We start from the raw sequence: 17,800 nt of genomic DNA on the forward strand, positions 1-17,800 counted from the left end.
TTAAGACAGAACTTACAAAATAGGAAAAACAACTGAAAATTAAACATCATTCAGGCCCCTTGGAACCTTGCACAGGAATGGCAGTGGAGCTGTGTAACTAGTGTACAGCTAAGCTAAGAAAAGCTTTGTAAGAAATGAATTCAAGGGACATTAGATACTGTAAAACTTCCTTAATATAAAATAAATGTCATGCCTTAGGAGGTGAGTGGGTAACAAATTTGTTCTGGAAACGATAAAGGAAGGCTAGGCCCTGAGCTCAGAATAATCCATGGCATCTACAATTCAAATTTAGTACAGGAGACATCATAGTCATAGCATATTAGCTCCTACTGAATACACATACCCAGGCCTGAAACCTTCCAAGAACACAGCAAGAATGATTCCCTTTACCTTGTCTAAATAGCTGAAGGCTGAAAAGAACCATTTTGTTGAAGATAAACAGGGAGGAGAAAAATAACTACATCAAAATACTTATTACAACAGACTAGCTTGAAGTGAGTTTATTCTTGTCTATATAGTCACAAAACAAAACACGCCTGAATGTTCATGAAATTATCTGTTAATCCTGCCTCCTTACTTTGCTTTAGGGGAAAAAAAAGCTAACGCTATAGGCTTTTTTGCCATCAATGGGGTTCCACACAAAGTAAGATCCTTTTTGTCCCTTCTTTCATTCAACTACTAAGTTCCTTCCTATCAAAAGTTTCTAGGAAGAGTCCTTAAAATGTTTTGGAAGAACGTCCCCACAGAGCAAGAACGAATTACAACTTCATTCTGTTCAACTCTTGCCTCTTCCAGCATAGTCATGTTCAGTAAGTCCAAGAATGATGAGGTCATTATCTATCCAGTGCCCTGACCTTCCTGGGGTATCCAGTGCCTCTACTGCCTGCAGGGTAGAATGGCACTCTTTTCTCCCTTCCATGCCTTTCTAAAGAAATCTCTCACTCCCAGCAGCATTAAAACTTTGTAAGCCTTGCCTGTGCTAAAGTGCTGTTAAAGGGATGTCTTTTAGAGGGGGAAAAAGGTCTGGGAAGAAGGCCAAGATCCGTAGCCAGGCTCTGAACAGAAGGGAAATAGAAGTGCTTCTAACTGGCAAAAGACAATGTCTGTTGCTGCCAGGATTCTTCCATCAGTCTACACCAAAGGTGATTCTATAAACTGTCCCCAAGGAGCTGTATCCATTTGTACAAACAAAAAACCAAGGTCCTTGGAAGAGCAGATGTGGCCATTCCTTACATGGAGGTAAGGCTTAACATGAGGTCTAGTAATGTGCTGGCTTGAAAGTAGCCAACTATGGTGTGACTGAAGATAGGTTGAGTGGAGAAACTCTGCGTGTGGGAGTATTGTTAGCAGATAAGGAAGCAGGGAGGAAAAAGGGAGCAGGCATCTCAGTAGATGGAGTCTCGCCTTGGTTCCGAAGTTGTAGGATTTGCCGGAGCAAGGCCTTCCCTTCTTCCCGGGTCTGAAATAAAGTCAGGCGACTGTTTCAAAATATATCCAAGGCTATTTTCAAAAACAAGTTCTAAAATGCTGATACGAAAGTTTCATAGGTCCAGGTACCCTTTCCACTTGGCTTTTTACCCTCAGATCACAGAAAAGATCATATGGTTGAGCTTAAAATCCAAACCCTTTAGTAAAGAACTGCTACTCACATCATTGAATGCACAACATTTCTGGGCACAAGTTGAAGCTTCATCCCACAGCTTGCATTTAAAATAGTACTGGGCCAAATAGCGGAAAGCAGTGCTCTCCTCCAGGTGCTCCACTATCTCCTAGACAGGGAAAGCAGGAGTGACTGAGGTGGTCAGAATGAGATAAATAACCCAATTCTCATGCTCATGACACATACCCCACAGGAATAGATATCTTGGATATATTTGATGTAACACTGGGCAGCTTGTTCTGACTCAGTCAACTGTTCATGAAGCCTACAAAATAAATTGGTCTGTAAGTACAAACTGGATCTCAAAGTGTGCTAGTGATAAAATTAAAGCACATGATGCACCATACCAGAGAAGCCAACAGAAATAACAGCATTTCACTCACTTTGCCAGTTTCACCAGAGCCATTTTCTCCACATCTCCCACGGCGTAAGCTCTCCAATAACACTGTCAAAACAATAAACTGGTCACTTTGACAGTTGTCCCATGTGCCATGACCTACCACATAAAGGGTCAAGTCCTCCAAGCCGTGCCTGAAATGTGGATTTGCAGAATGCAAAGCATTTTGCCTAGACTGATATTCCCACTGATGATGTCAACACTGCTTTGCTTTTTTAGCCTATCCGCCTATAAATACTTAAGACTTTTGCCTGTAGATAGATCAAAATGAAGGATGATTAGAGCACAGAGGGCCCAACCCTTCATCCAAACTGCTGATTTCCACTCAAATTTTCCAGGACCCAACTGCAGGTACCTTTTTGGCTTCCACTAGTTGATTGAGTTTCTCATAACATTCTCCTAAAGCAACCAGCATACGAGAATCATTGGGCCTAAAAAAAGAGAGGAACAGTCTAAGCAAAGACTTTAAAAAAAAGTCCTCCCCACTATTTCAAATCTATACAGTAATTGATCTTTAATCTCATATTTCACATAATTATATATTTTGTGTTCATAACTATACTATTTTTTTAAAGATTTTATTTATTTTTTCATGAAAGAGACACAGAGGGATAATAGCAATCAAAAGGTAAAGTATCAGCTCTTCTCATAACAAACGCATCATTAACTGGTCAGACTTACCGAAGCTGATGTGCCCGTCTATAATAATAAAGGCAATAAAACGGCATCTTAAGGATTTCATAGGTCTGTCCAAGCCCATACCAGGCTCTGTAGTCTCGTTTATTGACCTCAATGGCATGTCTAAGAAATGGAAGAGAAACTGTTAAGAAGGCAGAGTCAAGGTTAGCAACTTGTAGGTTCAAGAGAGGTTCTGAACATCACAATCATCCCCTCCACCTCACCCCTCAAGTAGAAACTCACCGATAAGCCTGAATAGCAGCAGATGTGTTCTTCATTTCCATGTATTCATGTCCCATCAGTGTCCAGGCCCCAAGATACCGAGGATTCAATTTCAGGGCTCTCTGGAAATATAAGGCTGCTTTTTCATGTTGAGAACGTAAACTATAATAATTCCCTGATAGAAAAATTAAAAAAAAAAACATATGAATAACTAGACAGATAAAAATAAAAGTCCACTAAAATAGCATTCCACAGAGCAGGCATGAAACTCTAACCCATTCCCCCAAAGCATTTGCTGAAAAGCCAAGTTGTACATAAAGGGAACATCATCATTCCAACATCATGTACGAAAGGGAAATATAGTGCATCTATCACACATTCTGGCTTAAAAAGAAAAAAAGCTTTCCCTAACACTTCAAAGTTTTTCTTCATTTCATCTGGATATTGCATTTATCCACATTTTCTTAACGAAGGATAGGAAATTTCCACAGTATGCTTTAGATTGGTAGTTTTCAAGCTATATTCCTAGGTTTCTAAAGAAGTACCTCAAGGGATAAAAAGGCAGAGCCCTGAGCTCCTCTTTCCCACAAGAATCAAAGGTCTATTAGCAGTGGTCTTGAAAAGAATAAGTGAAAGCTTCTAGGTTGTGTAAAAGATTTTATTTGCAGGAAGAGTATAGAAGCCATCTGTCTATGTCAACTGGTAAATGGATAAATAAAATGTATACATCCAAACAAAGTAATACTAGTCAACATTAATTAAAAAGGAAAGAACTAGGAGATCCCTGGGTGGCTCAGTGGTTTAGCGCCTGCCTTTGGCCCAGGGTGCATTCCTGGAGTCCCGGGATCGAGTCCCACGTCAGGCTCCCGGCATGGAGCCTGCTTCTCCCTCTGCCTGTGTCTCTCTCTCTCTCTCTCTCTCTCTCTCTCTCTCTATGTCTATCATGAATAAATAAATAAATAAATAATCTTTAAAAAAATAAAAAATAAAGGAAAAAAACTACTGATACATGCCACAACACAGGTAACCTCAAATACAGCTAAGTGAAAGAAGCCAGACAATAAGATTAAGTATTGCACAATTCCATTTATGTGAAAATTTCTAGAAAAGGCAAAACACAGTTAGTTAGAAGGCAAATCTGTGCGTGCTGGAGGATGCAAGGGGGGCCGACAATAAACACACTCAAGGGAACTTCCAAGGGTACCAGAATATTATAAACTGGTTTTATGACTATGGTTATACAAAAAATCATTGAACTGTAAACTTAAAGTTGGTAAATTTTATGGTATATAAATTATACCTCAATAAAGCTGTTTTTTTTCAATAACGCTATTTTTAGAAAAAGAATAAATTACTTTAAAAAAAAAGAATGACTGGATAGATAAAAGGGACAAATTTCTGGTTATAAAATAAATAAGTCACAGAATACAAAGTACAGCATAGGGAATATAGTTAATAATTCTGTAAAAACTTTGTATGGTGACTACACTTATCATGGTGTCCAGTATTACACAGAATTGTCAAATCACTATGCTGTATACCTGAAACTAATATAACATTATGCTTCAATAATTATTTAAAAACCGCATAAATCCTGTTTCAAATGTAGCTATGAAGCAGAACGTTTCTAATAGTAAAAAGGAGAAAATAAACTAAATGGTCATTAGCTGGGAGTAGGGAAAGGGAGGGAGTGAAAGCTATATATCTATCAACATGGTACATTTCTAGGCCAAAATACTAGGCCCCACCCAGAAAAATGGATATAGCCCTATATAAGCCCTAGCTGCTAAAGGAGTGAGGACAATGGAGAAATTAAAGAAGTCAGAACAGGCCAGGTTTTGAACAAAGATCAATAGATAAGATTTTTTGGGGATCCCTGGGTGGCGCAGTGGTTTAGCGCCTGCCTTTGGCCCAGGGCGCGATCCTGGAGACCCGGGATCGAATCCCACATCAGGCTTCCGGTGCATGGAGCTTGCTTCTCCCTCTGCCTGTGTCTCTGCCTCTCTCTCTCTCTCTCTCTCTGTGACTATCATAAAAAAATAAAAATAAAAAGATTTTTTGTTTTTAATCTCATTTGGGAGAGCTAAAATACAACGAATGGTTACAACATGCTGGGCAACCTACTTTGTTATAAATGCTTTCTAGGCATTAATTTATCTAATCCTTGTGACAATTATCTGAGAGAAGGATCTACTGTTAACCCTTTACCAATGAGAAAACTATAGCATAGACAGGTGAGGTCCAAAGTTAACTAACTACTAGTTAGTAGTAGAACCAAGATTTATTTTTTTATTTTTTATTTTTTTTAAGATTTATTTATTTATTCATGAGAGGCACAGAAAGAGAGGCAGAGACACAGGCAGAGGGAGAAGCAGGTTCCATGCAGGGAGCCTGATATGGTACTCAATCCCAGAACCCCAGGATCAGACCCTGAGCCGAAGGTGCTCAACCACTGAGCCATCCAGGCGTCCCAGTATATGCTCTTTTATATATACATAAAGTGCTGCCTATCAGGGATTGGGACTCCAGAAAAGACACAGAAGGAAACAATCAATTCACATCATAAGAGCAGAAGCAAGGATTTAACAGGAGAATCCTGCCACCACTCTATTCATAAGAGGGTTCATTCTCTCTCAAGTCCTTAGTTTTTCTTTCCATCCTTCTTTCTCCTTTTAATTCCTCTAAATTTTTAGGCTACAACGTATAAACTGAAGTATATTTCTTGTCATAAACTAATATTCTTTATTTTGTACTTTTAAGGTAGGTGGGTTGAATTCAACAGTTACTGATCATATGTCAGGCACTGTGCTAGGCATTTATAGATAATGGTGAGAAAAGAAAAAACAGTTCATTAAGGAGTTCACCTCAAGAGGCACCTGGATGACTCACTTGATTAAGCGTGTGCCTTTAGCTCAGGTCATGATCTCAGGGTCCTGGGAATCAAGCCTCACACATCAGGCTCCCTGCTCGGCAGGGAGTCCGCTTCTCCTTCTCCCCCTTGCTCATGCTCTCTTGCTATCTCTCTCTCTCAAATAAATAGAATCATTAAAAAAAAAAAAAAAAGTTCGCATCAAATGATTAAAAAATAGTAAACTTCTGAATCATTACTCCTCAAGCATATGTCTCCTTTGATTTTAATTGGCTTTAAGTTAAGGTGAAAAAAAAAAATCAGGGATCCCTGGGTGGCGCAGCGGTTTAGTGCCTGCCTTTGGCCCAGGGCGCGATCCTGGAGACCCGGGATCGAATCCCACGTCGGGCTACCAGTGCATGGAGCCTGCTTCTCCCTCTGCCTGTGTCTCTGCCTCTCTCTCTCTCTCTGTGACTATCATAAAATAAATAAAAATTAAAAAAAAAAAAAAAAAAAAAGATCATTCCTCATGTACCCGATCTGTTTCCTTTCTTCGTGCGCAGGACACTGTTACTCATCGGTTACCCAGTTGGCATTTCCTATTTGTTTTATTTCCTAAATATCTTCTTAAAGATTTTATTTATTTATTAGACAGAGAGAGAGAGAGAGAGAGGCAGAGACACAGGCAGAGGGAGAAGCAGGCTCCATGCAGGGAGCCTGACGTGGGACTTGATCCCGGAGCCTCCAGGATCACATCCTGGGCTGAAGGCAGCACTAAACCGCTAAGCCACCGGGGGGAGGGGGGGGCTGCCCTATTTCCTAAATATCTTTTAAGTCCAACAGCCTCTCTCCATCCCTCCTGCCAATACTTTAGTGTAGGCTCTCATCATCCCTAGACTGGATTATTGCAAAAGTCTCCTAGCTGGTCTCCCTGCTTCTAGTCTTTGTCTTTTTCTAACCCTCCCAGCACATTGTCTCCAGTCATCATCTGAAAATGAAAACCAAACTTTCTGGTTTAAAATCCTTCAGAAGACTCCTATTTCCTTCAAAATAATAATGTTCAGCAAGGCATAAAACACTCTTCAAGAGGGGCACCTGGGTGGCTCAGTGGTTGAGCCTGCCTTCAGCTCAGGTTGTGATCCTGGTGTCCTGGGATCAAGTCCCACATCAGGCTCCCTGCAGGGAGTCTGCTTCTCCCTCTATGTCTCTGCCTCTCTCTGTGTGTCTCTCATGAATAAATAAAATCTTAAACTTTAAAAAGAAAGAAAAGAAAAAAAAACTTCAAGATTTGGCCCCTTTTTGAACATTCCTACCTCCCAGACCATGCTTCCAGATGTGCAGCTACTTTAGGCACAATGCCTGTTTCATACTTCAGGGCTTCTGCAATGCAATGCCTTTCCCAAGTCAATCCTTTACCTCCCCTACTGAACTCTTTCACTTCTGCCCAGCCTTCAAGCACCACCTCCTCAAGACTTCCCTAATCATAGTCTAGATTAGATATCTTTCCTATGTACTCTCTTAGTATCTTTGGTTTACATCAATTCTAACACTCAACCCATTGCATTATAGTTATTAGTTTATTAGTCTTGTCCTTAGCAGGCAGTTAGCATAGGTACTACAATATATGGCACAGTGCCTGGCACTCAGAAGCTCAAAAGATGTTTTCTGAATAAAAGAGAGCTCTGCCTTCATCTTAATGGACTTTACTGAAAATATCATTTATTCTTACCCTCACCTATGCTCCAATAGGCCCTATTTTTTTTTTAAGGCTTATTTCCCATACTGAACTACAACTTCCTCAAGAGCTAGAAATATTGAATTGGTGGACTGAAATTCTACCAGTTTATTAAGAACTTCCTAAAAAAAAAAAAAAAAAAAAAAAAAAAAGAACTTCCTAACCTAAAGAGATATGAATTTATGATCTCAATGCGGTGTCATCAAACACCAAGCAACAGACATCTCTCTTTCACTTCCAGGGAACCTAGGCTTTCAATCACAAACAACCAAGCTTCCTTTTATCCAAAAGTGGCCACTGATGTGTTTATGTCAAGTGATCAGGTCACAACTAGTGTGAAAGAGCACATAGGATCATGGATGATTCATCAACCACTAGATGATTCTAACCCCAAGAGTTGGCAATATTTGCATACGTTTTTCGTTGCCACAACTAGTGGAAGGGGGTTGCTGACATCTAGTGGGTAGAGGAGAGGCATACTGCTAATACCCTACAATGGACAGGACAGCTCCCCACAAAAAAATTATCAGCCAAAAAATGTCAATAGTACAAAGAATGAAATACCCTTACACAGAGAAACAGGGACTCTCATCTCCTTTCAGAGGTTTGGAAATTCTAAAAAACTTTTTAGTAATAATAAGGTTAAAATATACACTCTTTTGAACCACCCTTCACTGTTAAGAATATATTGCAAAGAAATAGTTGCATAAATATGCAAAAACAAATGTACACATACAAAGATGGTTCTTGAAACTATTTTTATATATTAACAAACAGTGGCTACAACTTAATAGACATATGATTACATAAAATGATGGCACATTGGGTGCCTAGGTGGCTCAGTGGTAGAGTGTCTGCCTTTGCCTCAAGTCATGATCACAGGGTCCTGGGATCGAGTCTCATCTCAGGCTCCCTGCAGGGAACCTGCTTCTCCCTCTGCCTATGTCTCTGCCCCTCTCTCTGTGTCTCTCATGAACAAATAAATAAAATCTTTAAAAAAAAATGATGGCAGATCAATGTAATTAAATGCTAAATAGGCATCAAAAATAATATAAATCTGGATATACTAAATAAAAAGATGAAAAAGATATACTGTTAAGTTAAAAAAAAAAAGAGGAAGTTATAAACCAGTGTGTATAATGGCACACTTTTTGCAAGCAAATTATACACACACATGCACCCACACACACATTTTTAGTATTCACACAGAAAAATATCCTGGAGGGATATTTTTGGAGGGATGCCTGGGTGGCTTAGCAGTTAAGCGTCTGCCTTTGGCTCAAGTCATGATCCTGGAGTTCCAGGATCGAGTTCCACATCAGGCTCCCTGCATGGAGCCTGCTTCTCCGTCTGCCTGTGTCTCTGCCTCTCTCTTTCTTTGTCTCTCATGAATAAACAAATAAAATTAAAAAAAAAAAAAAAAAGCAAGAAAAATATCCTAGAGTCATGCTCACCAATCTCAGGGGTAGGATTATACCCAGATTTTTACATTCTATAGTATATAATTTTGTTATCCTTGATGCTTTTATACTGCCGTTATTTTTGCACTTGCATTACTTACAATAAAAATAAATCTTTTTTTCCTTTTCTTTCTTTTTTTTTTGTGGGCAGCAAAGTTTATTGATAGTACAAAGGTCCTGAAGAGGGAGGGGACCCAATAAAAATAAATCTTTAAAGAAAAAAGTAGTGACTCTTACCAATTACACAGCATGTCTCTACACGATACTTATCTATCTCACAGAGGTTGTGAGCCAGATAACTCAACTCAGATTTCATGCTCTGAAAGAAAAGAGAAAGACAATCTAAGCATGAATGAGGAACCCTCTAAATAATTTTTCTCATAGCTAATGCAACTCAGTGACAATCCAACCCAGGAGATTTAAGCACAAAAGAGCTTGGTCAAGTCCAAGCAAAGGAAGCAGCTCACCCTGACATATAGAAGGTTGGAGAATGTGTCCATATTTTCAATCCTGTAAGGATCTTGTTTCCTCAGCTCATTAAAAATAGAAAGGGCTTTGTCAATATCTGTAGAAAGAAGATAAGAAAGGTTAGAAAACAACATAGTGCTACCTTTAGGATTTGATGGTATTTCATTGTCCTTATTCACTCACCTCTGATATTGTGATAGGCAACTGCAATTTGGGAAACAATATATGAGCTCTTAGAGAAGCCCACATCAATGAGATTCTGATACTTTTGCAGAGCCTCCTCTATCAACTGCAACTCTGTGTATATATGAGCCAGAAAAAACTCTTTCATCCAGGTGTCTGGCAAAGACAGGAACTTCAGCTGGCAGCAGGAGAGAGAGGGACAGACTTAATATACTTTGACCTCTCTCCCAAATGAACATCAAGGAACTATCTTTAATGTCAAAAGAAACTTATCACCAAAACATTATGAGATCATCTAAAAATGAACACAGGGTAATTTAATTAAGTGAATAGGACTCACAAGCACAACTGGGAGGAATGATCTAGTTGAGGAAGACTTCAAAGAAAAGCTAGGATTTCAAGTGAGTCTTAGAGGATGAATAGAACTTGAAAAGAAGAGAGAGGATAAGAAGAAAAGACAACATTCTAGGCAGGGCAACAACATAAAGAGGCAAAACAATCCTGATGAGTGTGTATGAATAGGGTGAAGAAACTAGCTTAGTTTGAAGGGGAGGCTATGTGCTCAAAAGTAGTGCAAAAATAAGAGTAAACTGGTAGGGCAGGTCCTATGGTGCAACAGGAAGTGGGATGTGATAGGAAGCCACTACAATATTTAGCAAGAGAATGACACGATGACATGGGTGTTTTAAGGGTAAGTTTGAAAACAGTATACATGAAAGCTTGGGAATGGGAGTGTACAAATGGAAAAGCTAGATAGAAAAGTAGGTATTAATTACAAGTAATCCAAATCCAAGATGAAAACCAAGATGAAAGCAAAGAAAACCAAGAGAAAGAGATGCGTACAAGAAGAAAACCATGGCGAGGTCTGGCAACTGATAATAAAAGGAGATTAAGAGACCGAGAACAAATATGACTATGAGGTATCCTGGTGTCTTGAGAAACAGTGATGCTATCAAGAGCGCCTCTTAAGCTGGGAGGAAGAAAGAATTCGACAGGCAAGATCAGAAACTTGGTTTTGCATATTTAGAGTTCAGAGATAAAAACATTCAATGAAAGTTTAGTAGGCATTTAGAGATAACAAATAGGAGTAAACTAAGATAAGATTTCAGACACAGATTTAGCAGCATATATCATTACTGGGGGAAATCAACCAGCTTTTGGCTATTTAAAACCAACAATGAAGCTTTATTATCAATTCCATTAACTACTGAAGTATGGCAAAATAAACTCAATAGACAATGTCCTCTAACAATGACTAATAAAATGACTAAATTTTATAAAGCTATTTCATATATATTATTGCATTAATTGACAAATCTATAAATCTCCACAGAGTCCTAGGACAGCCCAGAAGAGACCTTAAAAATGTTAACACAATCCGTGGTATCAGAGAAACCTTTCCTATGGCATCTTTGGAATGAGGAAACAAAATATACTAACATATAGCCTATACAACAAGTTACAGTAAAACTTGAATGTGAAACATTAAATAAAGAGAAGATACTCTAATATAACTACACACAAATCCAACAGCAACTTCCAGACAAGAGCCAGACATGGGTCTTTCGAATGAAGACTGAAATTCCCACAGTGGAAGACATTAGAGAAGGAGTAAAGACCTAGCTACAAGCAAAGGTTTAGCAAACCTCTCTCCTCCCATCCCATTACAGAATTACATAAGACTTGGAGCAGAGGATCTTTCACATAAATTTCTCAATTTACCATCTCTTTGTCTGTAATCAAGTTACAGAGTTCTAGCCAGGCTCCCCAATGCAAAGGCAAAACATGAGTAGCCTCCACAAACACATCAATGGCCTCTTTCACCAGGTCCAGTTTTCGAAGCACCACACCATATCTAAGAAGGAAAGGAACAATCACAGGAGAAGTTAATGTTTCATAACACCTTCCCGTCTATTTAGATGAAAATTTTATAGAAAAATCCAAATTACTCTAATGCTTACAGATAAAGGCCAAATCCATCAAGTTCCCGAGCCTGGTGTTTTTTGCTGAGCTCCACTCTCAGTTCTCTAAGTGCCTCATTTTTTACTTGTCCTTTCTCCAGGGGACCTGGGAAACAAAATCTCAGATCTAAGAAAAGACTAACAACGTTCATTTCATAGGCCTAGACATTCCCTTTGGCATCAACCAAAGTTATACCTGGAACCTCCAGCAAATACTCAGAAGTGGCCAATAACACCTTAACACAATCCATTTACTTTGTCCCAGAAATTACACCCGATAACTGGTCTGCAGTCATATTTTGTTAGTCCCAGAGGGTTTTCGTTTTTTTTTTTTTTTTTTTTTAAAGATTTATTTATTTATTTTAGACTGAGAGAGAGAAAGAGTGCAAGCAGGGGAGGAAGGAAGAGGGAAAGAGAGAGAATCTCAAGCAGACTCTTAGCTGAGCGTACAGCTTATAAGTAGGGCTCAACTTCATGACCCTGAAATCATGACCCAAGCCAAAATCAAGAGTCAGATGCCCAACCGACTGAGCAACCTAGATACCCCAGGCCCACAGAGGTTTTTAAAAACTTGAAATAGGGGGATCCCTGGGTGGCGCAGCGGTTTAGCGCCTGCCTTTGGCCCAGGGCGTGATCCTGGAGACCCGGGATCGAATCCCACATCGGGCTCCCGGTGCATGGAGCCTGCTTCTCCCTCTGCCTATGTCTCTGCCTCTCTCTGTGTGACTATCATAAATAAATAAAAAAATTTAAAAAAAAATAAAAATAAAAAAATAAAAAAATAAAAAAAATAAAAACTTGAAATAGGGATCCCTGGGTGGCGCAGCGGTTTGGCGCCTGCCTTTGGCCCAGGGCGCGATCCTGGAGACCCGGGATCGAATCCCACATCGGGCTCCCCGTGCATGGAGCCTGCTTCTTCCTCTGCCTGTGTCTCTGCCTCTCTCTCTCTCTGTGACTATCATAAATAAATAAAAATTAAAAAAAAAAAAAAGATTTAAAAAAAAAATAAAAAATAAAAACTTGAAATAGTTATCAATGTTTAAAAATCAAAGCTTCAAAAAAAAAAAATAAAAATAAAAAATAAAAAATAAAAATCAAAGCTTCAACTAAAAACCTGAATTTCCAGCTTCAGGTTCCAAAGAATGGGGTAGGTAGAGCTGAGGGAAGAAAGCCTTGACAACACTAGGCCTGCATTTCCTCAAGGCAGTCCTCAGCCGGAGGTATGTAACAAGCAGGAAGTTGTGCTCCCCAATCTGCAACAGTCCTCCTAGGTCCACTTCACAAGTTTCTATTACCTGTCTGGCTCAGATAGGCATTTAAGTGTGCAACCCCTACTTTAATCCAAGAGGTAAGGGAAAGAAATTCATACCTAGGCTATCAACTGTTTCATCATCCTTCTTCTTTTCTCCAGACTGAGAAATATAAAAGAGAAAAAGAGAAAATCAACATAAAGGTCTTTTCTGTTTATTTTTAAACTCATTCTAAAACTAGCAACCTGGAATCCCTGGGTGGCGCAGCGGTTTGGCGCCTGCCTTTGGCCCAGGGCGCGATCCTGAAGACCCAGGATCGAATCCCACGTCGGGCTCCCGGTGCATGGAGCCTGCTTCTCCCTCTGCCTGTGTCTCTGCCTCTCTCTCTCTCTCTCTCAATCTCTCTGTGTGTGTGACTATCATAAATAAATAAAAATTTATAAATAAATAAATAAATAAATAAATAATAAAACTAGCAACCTGATTCCAGCTAACAGGCCTAAGTCCAACCAAAATGGCAATTACTACTAATCACTACTCTTATTTTTTTATTTTTTTAAAGATTTACTTATTTTAGAGAGAGAGGGAGAGAAAGTCAGAGAAAGAGTAGGGGGAGAGGAACCGAGGGAAAGAGAGTCCCAAGCATACTCCTCGCTAAGTGCAGAGCCTGCCATTGGGGAGGGGATCTCATCATCCTGAGATCAAACCAGAGTGGAAACTGGGAGTCAGAGCCTCAATCAACTGCACCACCCGTGTGCCCCAGGGTCACTACTTTTAAACAACAGTACCCCACTGTTCAAATCTGGAATATTTTGAGAACCAAAACAATTAAGTACAGTACTAAATTATAAACAAAAATACAGGAATCTTCTAGTTCATAATGATATTAAACAAATAAATGGAGAAGGGGAGGGAAAGCTCATGCAGAGTAGAACGCCAAGTAGCAAGTAGTAAATGTGGGGAGAACACTGGCATGAAAAATCATCATTTGCAACATCATAGCAAAGAATACTTTATGCAAGAATTAACAATGACTATTTAGGTTACTGGCATTTTATGGCTATTATAAAAAATACTTTAATAAACATCCCTGTTCATATATCCTTGTACATATATTGAGGTATTTCTACTGGACAAGTTAAGTTTCTTTAAGTAGAATTGTCTGGTCATAGTATTTCAAATGGACATAATATGACAAAACTGACTACCAAAACATCTTTACAAACTTTTACTACTAAAATAAGGAGTCTATTGCCTCACACCTTTGTCAATAATGAGTAATATTGGGGCACATGGCTGGCTCGGTTGGAAGAACACATGACGTGTGAGTTTGGGGTTGTGAGTTATAAATAAAACAAAAAAAATACATATTGTCAAGGCACTTGGGTGGTTCAGTCAGTTAAGCATTTGCCTTTGGCTCAGATCATGATCCCAAAGTCCCGATATTGAGCCCAACGTCTGGCTCCCTGCTCAGTAGGGAGTCGACTCCTCTCTCTGACCCTCCTCCACTACTGCTCTCTCTCTCTTTCTCTTTCAAATAAATAAAATCTTTTAAAAAAAGGAAAAAAAAAAAAAAAAAGGAAAGAAACATTTTGTTTAAAAAGAAAAAATATGTAGTGTCAATTTTGTTTAAAGATTTTATTTTTTGGGATCCCTGGGTGGCGCAGCGGTTTGGCGCCTGCCTTTGGCTCAGGGCGCGATCCTGGAGACCCGGGATCGAATCCCACGTCGGGCTCCCTGTGCATGGAGCCTGCTTCTCTCTCTGCCTGTGTCCCTGCCTCTCTCTCTCTCTCTCTCTCTCTCTCTCTGTGACTATCGTAAAAAAAAAAAAAAAAAAAAAAGATTTTATTTTTTTAAGTAATCACGATACCCAAAGCAGGGCTCAAACTCATGACCCTGACATCAAAAGTCACATGTTCCACTGACTGAACCAGCCAGGCACCCCTATCAATATTTTTAGTATTTTCTTTTATACTGTCACTTTTTAACTTTATGATACCTTCTTTATTACTGTTAAGTATTTATAAAGTACAGTTAACAAGTAGACTACTTGTTAAATGTATTCCTCTTGGTATTAAATATGGATGCTTCAATAAAAGCAGAATGACATCTTAAAATCGCCCTCACCAGATATCTGGAATACATGTATAGGAAATAGGCTTTCTTGCTATTGCAGCCATGCAGGAAATGTGCTGCTCGATCATATTCTTTAACATCAAAGTAGGCTTTGGCCAGGGTGTAAGCATCCATATCCTGGGCATCCTCCTAGAAGAGACACAAGTTTATGTAAGTGTTACAGAATAAGACAACAGAAAATCATTTTCAAGAAGCATATTCATTAATTTCAAGATGTAAGCAATAGTATTTTCTCTCTCCCAAAAACCTAGCATATATATGTGTACACATATACAGATTTACATATACAAAAAAAAAAGATTTACATATACTTACATATATATGTAAGTTACTATTGTATATTATTTTATTACAAACTAAGGTCATGGAACTTCTTTTCAAAATAAAAAGTTGGGGAAAAAAATAAAACTTAAAAAACTAAACCAAGATGGGATGCCTGGGTGGCTCAGTGGTTGAGCATCTGCCTTTGGCTCAGGTCATGTGATCTGGGGATCCTGGGATGGAGTCTCACATTAGGCTCCTCGCAGGGAGCCTGCTTCTTCCTCTGCCTATGTCTCTGCCTCTCTCTCTGTGTCCCTTATGAATATATAAATTAAATATTTAAAATAAATAAATAAATAAATAAATAAATAAATAAATAATAAACAAACCAGGACACTCAGAAACGTGTATTATTTCTTTAAATGCAGTGGGAAGTTGCATAGGCTTTAGTGTTAGGAACCTGGATTCAAATTCTATTTCCTTGATTTCCTAGTTTCATGACATTAGCAGGGAAGTTACTTAGTTTCTCTGAGAATTCATTTCTTCATCAGTAAAATGGAGCAAGTAGTAGAAATCTGATGAGGAAAAAGTAGAAAAATCATGGAGAATGTCTAGCATTAATATAAGACATTTGCTTCCTCTTCTAGGTTTTCAAATATGTACAAAAAATGCAATAAACTGTCCAATTACTTTTATTTTTTATACTTCAAAAGGTTGTGACATGTTAGTATTGCAAAAAGCATAAGACACAGACATACTTCTTTATGTAAATAAATGATGCACATTTAAGTTTAAAAAGCATACAATCCCCCCAAATTCTAGGGGTAAGTTGATTAAAACTTTAATAACTTCATTCTCCTCTTCTTTCTTGCCCCAATTATTACCAGAACAAAACTGGAACCAAAACGTATTCAGTGTTTTCTTCATTGGAGTAACAAGTCTTAAATGTGTCCATTCAGCTTAGGAGTCTAGTGGCCTTTTTCACATTCACTCATCATCTTCTTATACCACTCCCCACCCCACCCCCGCCCACATGTGCATTATACCTTTTGGGGTAGTAAATATTCAGTCTTTTAGTGTATGCGTTTTGGGGGGGGGGGGTGTCAAGAAATGGCATCTTCAGGAAAAACAATGGATTATGATGAAAATCATTCAGACTACACAGACTATATAAAAATGCCTGCTCTATAGATCATACGTAAAATATATTCATTATCTCATTTGCTTTTCTCAATATCCCCTTAAAGTAGATACTATTATTATCTGCATTTCACAGATGAAAAAACTGTGGCTGAAGACGTTATGTAAGTTGCCAAAAGTCACTAGTGTAGCTGAGATTTGAACCCAGAGCTACGTGAATCAAAGCCAGTTTCGCACTGTTGTTAAAACCTCTGATTCTTCTCCTCGTTGAGAACATTGTCGGGGCTGGGCTACGAAACCTCAAAAGGCTGAAATCTTAAGCAAGGGTTATTTACTAATTCTCTCCAGCTTAAGTAAAGCACCACCAAATCTTTACAAAGATCAACAAAACCACACAAAATCGCTTAGAACACTCAGCTCCTTGAATACTTGAATTCCCTCCACAAACATTCCTGCCAAGCAGGATGCTCTCCCATCCAGCGACGGGACACTCGGTAACCCTTCGGGGTTGCGGAGGGGCGCTGCGCTCGCAGTGACGGGAGTCCTCACCTCTGTAATAGGCGGCGGTGGCTGCAGCTCCGCCAGAGGCAAGGCGGGGAGGGAAAAGGCCAACTCCGCGGACCTGGAACACCCAAACTGTATTAGCTCCAGAGCCCCAAAGGCCAAGGATCCAAGCCCAGCCCCTTCCGACCCCGACATCTCACCATTTGCTACTATGCAGTAGGCCCCGCTCCCGCGTAAGGCCTGCGATGAGTAGCAGCTGCTTCTTAATTTCTCGCAAATTTGAGAAATCGCTGCTCGATGACAAGACCGGCACCACCGCAGCAGTCACAGCCACAGGGACTACAGACGGACTCGCAGCCATTTTCCCGTCTCGCCACTCCAGCCAATCAGCAGCGATATTACTAGCGGTCCGTCGGCACCAAAAAAGTCTGCCGGTTATTGGTAGGCTTCTGCTCTAGGATACCCAATAAGAGGTATTATTCCTCGTAACGTCACCAAGAGGTGGGGAAAGATAAGACAATTCCATCTCTGATTGGTCAAGAGCTACCGGGGCGGGAAAGTTAGAACTAGAAAGGATGGAGGGAGAAGAAAAAAAAAAAAAAAAAAAGTCTACGTCTCTGGGCGGGGCAAAGAGGGAAGAGTGACTGGAATAGGTGGGCTGGGAAACGCGACTGGGAATAGGGACAGAAAGGGTGCAAGGGAGAGTGCCCTGCATCTTAGTGGTGATGTGGTGGGTCTGTGGCGGATTCTGTGCTCCTGGACGACGAAATGATGTGTGTCTAGCAAGGTTGCCCTTTATCCTCTGGATTTTTCTTTGAGTAAGAGGATGTATGGCCATAGGTGGAGAATCAATCCTCTTCATCCGCCCCAGAGGCGTAAGGATAGTTAACATTTTTT

At 39.6% G+C, this 17,800-nt stretch overlaps 1 protein-coding gene across 3 annotated transcripts; it reads right to left on the reverse strand.

The window, feature by feature from the left end:
* Nucleotides 1-485: 485 nt before the first annotated feature.
* Nucleotides 486-17,301, reverse strand: CDC23 (cell division cycle 23). Of its 3 annotated transcripts, none has more exons than XM_049091828.1 (16): nt 17,104-17,301; nt 16,949-17,021; nt 14,990-15,127; nt 12,982-13,024; nt 11,613-11,718; nt 11,374-11,506; nt 9,652-9,829; nt 9,468-9,565; nt 9,238-9,319; nt 2,979-3,132; nt 2,739-2,858; nt 2,413-2,488; nt 2,044-2,105; nt 1,847-1,925; nt 1,650-1,769; nt 486-1,478 (listed from the first exon to the last, which is right to left on the reverse strand). In XM_049091828.1, the coding sequence occupies exons 1-16, from the start codon at nt 17,262-17,264 to the stop codon at nt 1,386-1,388; spliced, it is 1,716 nt and encodes a 571-aa protein (XP_048947785.1). In that variant the 5' UTR covers nt 17,265-17,301; the 3' UTR covers nt 486-1,385. The 3 variants fall into 3 exon arrangements, with proteins under 3 accessions (XP_048947785.1, XP_025289147.1, XP_025289149.1); XM_025433362.3 differs by having other exon boundaries at nt 486-1,459; nt 17,104-17,300; XM_025433364.3 differs by lacking the exon at nt 16,949-17,021 and having other exon boundaries at nt 486-1,459; nt 17,104-17,243.
* Between the last annotated feature and the right edge of the window lie 499 nt (nt 17,302-17,800).

Source organism: Canis lupus, chromosome 11, assembly GCF_003254725.2.
Source record: "Canis lupus dingo isolate Sandy chromosome 11, ASM325472v2, whole genome shotgun sequence".
Classification (NCBI taxonomy): Eukaryota; Metazoa; Chordata; class Mammalia; order Carnivora; family Canidae; genus Canis; species Canis lupus.

Bases quoted from the DNA above. Each gene is read 5' to 3' on its own strand.
- CDC23 (XM_025433362.3), bottom strand. From the start codon at position 17,264: ATGGCTGCGAGTCCGTCTGTAGTCCCTGTGGCTGTGACTGCTGCGGTG. The intron at 11,719-12,981 runs GTATGAATTTCT...TTTGTTTCCCAG, and splicing joins TGAAACAGTTGATAGCCTAG to GTCCCCTGGAGAAAGGACAA. The intron at 9,566-9,651 runs GTGAGTGAATAA...TTCTTTCTACAG, and splicing joins TGCCTATCACAATATCAGAG to ATATTGACAAAGCCCTTTCT.